Below are 6,153 nucleotides of genomic sequence, written 5' to 3'. Positions count from 1 at the left end.
GCACCGCTGAGGCGGTTCTGCAGTGTCCGTGCTCTGGTGATGGATGTTTGGAGGGTGTCCCTGCGCCCCCGATGGGGCTCTGAGAGTGTCCCGGCCACGTTTTGGGGGTGTCCCTGCTCCGGTGCTGGAGCTTTAGGGCTGTCCCTGCCCCATTTGATGGAGTTCTGGGGGTGTCCCTACTCTGCTGATGTATTTAGGAGTGTCTCAGCTCACTGATTTTGGGGTGTCTCAGCCCCGCTGATGCTGTTCTGGGGTTGTTTGTGCCCCACTGATGGATTCTGGGGGTGTCCCTGTCCCCCTGATGTAGTTCTGGGGGCTGCACTGCTCCCCTCACGAGTCTGGGGGTGTCCCAGCCCCACTGACGATTTTGGGGGTGCCTCCCCCCGCTGATGCGGCTGTCCCCGCAGATGAGGATGACGTGCACAGGTGCGGGCGGTGCCAGGCAGAGTTCTCATCGCTGGAGGAGTTCGTGCAGCACAAGCTGCGCAAGGGCTGCCAACGCGGCCCTGAGCCCGGCCCTGCCGCAGGGCTGCTCGGCCCCGACCGGCACAAGGTGAGCAAGGGTGACACTCAGCTGGCTCAGTCGCTGATGCGGCTGTCCCCGCAGATGAGGATGACGTGCACAGGTGCGGGCGGTGCCAGGCAGAGTTCTCATCGCTGGAGGAGTTCGTGCAGCACAAGCTGCGCAAGGGCTGCCAACGCGGCCCTGAGCCCGGCCCTGCCGCAGGGCTGCTCGGCCCCGACCGGCACAAGGTGAGCAAGGGTGACACTCAGCTGGCTCAGTGAGGGCATGTCAGGGACCGGCACAAGGTGAGCAAGGGTGACACTCAGCTGGCTCAGTGAGGGCACAGTGTGTCAGGGACACTCAGCTGGGCTCAGGGAGGGCACAGTGTGTAAGGGACATTCAGCTGGGCTCAGGGAGAGCTCAGTGTGTCAGGAACACTCAGCTGGGCTCAGGGAGGGCTCAGTGTGTCAGGGACACTCAGCTGGGCTCAGGGAGAGCACAGCAGAACTCCCTACTCACACCTTCTCTGTCCCACCAGGTCGTCCCTGCCGTTGAGGAGTCCATCACTGTGGCTCACATTGTGGTGGAAGCATCTTCCATAGCAGAGGAGATCAGCAGTGCCTCAGCCATCGTAGGTGAGCTCTGGGATGCTGCCTTGGCACCTCTGAGGGATTTGGAAGCTGCTCCCTCCTGTGTGGGTTTGGGTTATGGGTGGATGTGTGGCAGCTTTCTGTCACTGGGTGTTAGTTCAGAGGTGGGAGAGACATCACTAGGCCACCTCTGCAGTTCTGCCCATGTTGGGATCATGGAATAAAACCATGGAATGGTTTGGGTTGGAAGGACCTTAAAGTCCATCCACTCCCACCCCCTGCTATGGGCAGGGACACCTTCCACTAGCCCAGGTTGCTCCAAGCCCCATCCAGCCTGGACTGGAACACTCCCAGGGGTGGAGCAGCCACAGCTGCTCTGGGCAACCTGTGCCAGTGCCTCAGCACCCTCACAGCCAGGAATTCCCTCCCAGTATCCTGTCTATCCCTGCCCTCTGGCAGTGGGAAGTCATTCCCCCTTGTCCTGACACTCTGTGCCCTTGTCCAAAGTCCCTCCTTCAGCTTAATTAATACAAATAATTAACAGAAATAAGATTGATAAATTAATACAAGTAATTAATCCAAATTAGATTTAAACATCCAGAGGTGCCCATTTCATACTGTAATAACAAGAACACTGCAGTTTTAAAGTACCTTTTCTCTTTCTCCTTGCACCAATTGAATCAGTAAATTGTGTGTTGGGTGAAGCTCTGTCCTGCAAGGCACCCAGCTGTCTCCCCTGCTGTTCCCAGGCAGTGGGCACATCAAAGAAGTCATTGTAGCAGGAGACCATGTGTTTGAGCCCCGCCGAGGCAATGGGGAGGTGAGTGAGGAGCAGGGCAGCCCCGAGGGGCAGGAACAGGACGTCTCCTCAGAGCTGATCAAGGTGAAGCTGCTGGTCAACAAGGAGGGCAGATATGTGTGTGAGCTCTGCCAGAAAACATTCAAAACTGTGAGTATTCCTCTGCTGTGTCTGGGTGAGGGAGTTGGTTGTTAGCTAAGAGATCTCAAGGCTCTTTGTCTCAAGACTAGGAGAGTCTTGAGGCTATTAAGTCTCAAACTCTTAGTCTTAAGAAGAATGAGAATGAGCTCTTCTACTGCCTCCTACACTCCCCACAGGGAAGTACTTCTCTCAGAAGGATCATTGTTCTTTCCAGCTGAAATGTAAAGTCCTTAATCTGGAACATCTTTTAAAGGGAATTCTTCCCCCAGGCCAGCATCCTCAAAGCTCACATGATCACTCACAGCAGCAGGAAGGACTATGAGTGCAAACTCTGTGGAACTTCCTTCAGGACAAAGGGCTCTCTGATCCGGCACCACCGGCGACACACTGGTAAGAGCTCTCTAGACTAAGAGTTCCTCACTGCTGGAGCTGTGTGTGGTTATCCGTGTGCCTTCCAGTGGAATTTATTGCTGCTTCCCAGCTTCTGCTGAGCTGAGCCTGTTGAGCTCCACACTATTTGGGGTGCTGGGAGGCAGTGGGATGTTCTGGATAAGCACAGCCTGGTTGCTGTGGAAAGCATTAACATTCTTCTAGCAGTCTCACAGAGCTGGTCCTGGCAGTGCTCACATTAATACTGGTGTCTTGATCTTGTCATTTCCAGATGAAAGACCTTACACATGCAAGAAATGTGGGAAAAGCTTCCGGGAATCAGGAGCTCTGACTCGGCACCTCAAATCCCTGACGCCCTGCACCGAGAAAATCCGCTTCAACGTGGCCAAGGAAATAGTCGTCAGCAAAGATGATCTGCCAACAGGTCAGTGATGCTGCCAACACCTACCTGGTGTCTGGCAAAGCCAAACTCTCCTGGCACTTGGAATATAAATTCCTTCTGGCACAAGTTGCCCAGAGCAGCTGTGGCTGCCCCATCCCTGGGAGTGTTCCAGGCCAGGTTGGATGGGGCTTGGAGCAACCTGGGCTAGTGGGAGGTGTCCCTGCCCATAGCAGGGAGTGGGACTGGATGGCCTTTAAGGTTGCTTCCAACCCAAACCAGTCTGGGATTCTCATTTGTGAAGACAACCTCTTCGCTGGGAGGCAGTGGGATGTTCTGGATAAGCACAGCCTGGTTGCTGTGGAAAGCATTAACATTCTTCTAGCAGTCTCACAGAGCTGGTCCTGGCAGTGCTCACATTAATACTGGTGTCTTGATCTTGTCATTTCCAGATGAAAGACCTTACACATGCAAGAAATGTGGGAAAAGCTTCCGGGAATCAGGAGCTCTGACTCGGCACCTCAAATCCCTGACGCCCTGCACCGAGAAAATCCGCTTCAACGTGGCCAAGGAAATAGTCGTCAGCAAAGATGATCTGCCAACAGGTCAGTGATGCTGCCAACACCTACCTGGTGTCTGGCAAAGCCAAACTCTCCTGGCACTTGGAATATAAATTCCTTCTGGCACAAGTTGCCCAGAGCAGCTGTGGCTGCCCCATCCCTGGGAGTGTTCCAGGCCAGGTTGGATGGGGCTTGGAGCAACCTGGGCTAGTGGGAGGTGTCCCTGCCCATAGCAGGGAGTGGGACTGGATGGCCTTTAAGGTTGCTTCCAACCCAAACCAGTCTGGGATTCTCATTTGTGAAGACAACCTCTTCTGTGGTATTCAGTTTATATCTTTTATACATGAAGAAGTGACTTCTATGGAGACTCTTACCCTGCAGCCTATGTAGCCAGGCGTGAACTCAAGAATGAGAACCTGGTACAAAGGTGGCTTTAGCAAGCACCTGTTCCAAGCCAGATTTCTGTCGAACACGGAATGGCGTGGCAATTCCCCAGGTGATTCCCTGTGCTGTGTCCCCTGAAGGCTCCTGTAGCTCCACCACAGACACTGTGTCATCTATAGCGAGCGAATCCCTTGAGGCCTCTCCTGTCATCCACCTCGTGACAGATGCCAAAGGCAATGTTCTCCATGAGGTCCATGTGCAGATGCAGGAGCTTCCTGTGGTGAATGCAAAACCCGTGGAGCAAGAGGTAAGTTTCATTTCCCTTTAAAACCCCCCAGAGAGAATGAGTGTCACAGCAGTGATGCTATAGAAAAGGGCAGACTGTGGCTTTGCTGTGCCAAACCTCCTGTTCATCGCTTCAGCAAGAGCATCCCGAGGAGCTTCCCTGCGAAGGGGAGGGCAACAGTGAGAACCTGCTGAGCCAGGCTGTGAGGAATTTGGAGATTGTAATCGAGAGAGTGGATGTAGAGGAGGGGCAGAAGTCGGATGAACCTGCGGCAGCTGCTCCAGTGGAACTTGCGAATGAAGTGGTGGCTGTGGAAGAGGAGCCCTGTGGGGAGCAGTGTGTTGAAGTGGAGCAAGCAGAGTCTGTATGTTTGTATTCTGTAATTAGATTAATTTTTTTTCCTTTCCCTTCCCTGTATTTGTTGTGGACAGCACTGTTAGCCTCACCCCCCATGTGTCCTCATGTGTCTCTCCCATGTCTGAGGCTTTGTGGCAATTCTTGTTGTTAGGTTTCTCACATGTGGTTTAAGTGAAGTGTTAGTGTACACTCATCAACAAGAGATCTCATTCGTATCAAAGCTGGAGTATTTAATTGAGATTTTGGTTTTCCTTACTGTACATACTAGTACAAAACATATTTAAGTGATCCCATTTCCTCTCCCACAGGCACCTGCAGAGAGACCCAACGGGTGCACACAACACGTTTGCTCTCACTGCAGTGAGACCTTCCGTGAAGCTGCTGCCCTGGAAACACACCTCAAAAGTCACACAGGTAAAGTTCTGCTTGTGCTGTTGTGTGATGTATGCCGAGGCTTACAGTGAGCTCAGCGTGCTGTGCTAGGTCTTTACTGCTGAGGTTGTCGTGGACTGACCACATGTGTTCTCTCTGTAGAGTTCAAACCTTTCAAGTGTGAGGAGTGTGGCAAGGAGTTCCCCAAGGGCTACTTGCTGAGGAAGCACCAGGAGGTGCACGTGAACGAGCGGCGGTTCCGCTGTGGGGAGTGTGGGAAGCTCTACAAGACCATTGCCCATGTGAAGGGACACCGTCGGGTTCACTCAGACGAGAGGCCCTACTCCTGCCCCAAGTGTGGCAAGCGCTACAAGACCAAGGTGTGCCTCCAGCCTGGCCTGCCCAGAGCCAGGAGAGGTTAGGAGTTTGCTTCTGAGAAAGGAAGTGCCAGCTCACCTGCCTCTTGTGTGATGCCCAGAGCACATGTGGCTGTCCCATCCCTGGGAGTGTTCCAGGCCAGGTTGGACAGGGCTTGGAGCAACCTGGTTGGTGGAACAAGATGGGCTTTAAGGTCCCTCCTAACCCAAATCAGTCTGTGATTCTGTGATCTGGAGCTCCAGGAAAGAGGTCTTGGTTTAGTTGGGAAAAGAAGGAGAATCTGGAGAAAAACTAAATCTTTCTAAAGAACCTGTTCCTTCATGTGTGAACAAATTTGTTCAACAATAAAATCAAGTACTTGTGTTCTTCATGGGAAGAATCACAGAATATGCTGAGTTGGAAGGGACCCACAAGGATCATTGAGTCCAACTCTTGGCCATCCCAACAATCCAAACGCAGTCCTCGATCTGTTGAGTTTTCCCCCAGAAGCTCAGGTCCTGCCTCCACCTGTTCCCCATGCCCTCACCATGCCTCCCCTTGCCTCCCTGTCGGTGCAGAACGCGCAGCAGGTGCATCTCCGCACGCACCTGGAGGACAAGCCCTTCGTGTGCCAGTACTGCGGCCGCGGGTTCCGGGAGAAAGGCTCCCTGGTGCGCCACATCCGCCACCACACCGGGGAGAAGCCCTTCAAGTGCTACAAGTGCGGCCGAGGCTTTGCGGAGCACGGCACGCTCAACAGGCACCTGCGCACCAAGGGTGAGCTGGGCTGGGCCGGGCTGCAGGGAGCTGGGGTGGTGCTGGGCAAGCTGCTCCTTGGCTGAGTGTGAGTGAGGCTTAGGGTGGATCTGATGACATCTGTCCAGGGCTGTTTGCGTATCTGCGTCTCAAGCACATCAGGAGATCAGCCTGGAGAGGAGAAGGTTGTGTGCAGAGCTCAGAGCCGCCTTGCAGTGTCTGAAAGAGCTACAAGAAAGCCAGAGAGGGACTGGAGTGCCAGGACAAGGGAGAATGG

At 53.8% G+C, this 6,153-nt stretch overlaps 1 protein-coding gene across 1 annotated transcript; it reads left to right on the top strand.

Moving 5' to 3' along the window:
* Positions 1 to 407: 407 nt before the first annotated feature.
* Positions 408 to 5,897, top strand: E4F1 (E4F transcription factor 1; the record flags this gene model as incomplete). The annotated part of the gene is made up of 10 exons (XM_009080255.1): positions 408 to 553; positions 1,044 to 1,140; positions 1,845 to 2,044; positions 2,305 to 2,425; positions 2,697 to 2,849; positions 3,889 to 4,055; positions 4,171 to 4,398; positions 4,700 to 4,805; positions 4,926 to 5,143; positions 5,699 to 5,897. Coding segments are annotated over 10 exons (1,635 nt in total), but the record flags the coding sequence as incomplete, so codon positions are not given.
* Between the last annotated feature and the right edge of the window lie 256 nt (positions 5,898 to 6,153).

Source organism: Acanthisitta chloris, unplaced genomic scaffold (genome assembly GCF_000695815.1).
Source record: "Acanthisitta chloris isolate BGI_N310 unplaced genomic scaffold, ASM69581v1 scaffold17178, whole genome shotgun sequence".
NCBI classification, from domain to species: Eukaryota; Metazoa; Chordata; class Aves; order Passeriformes; family Acanthisittidae; genus Acanthisitta; species Acanthisitta chloris.
Note: the sequence above shows the minus strand (reverse complement) of the source record. Positions and strands in the feature narration are given on the sequence as shown.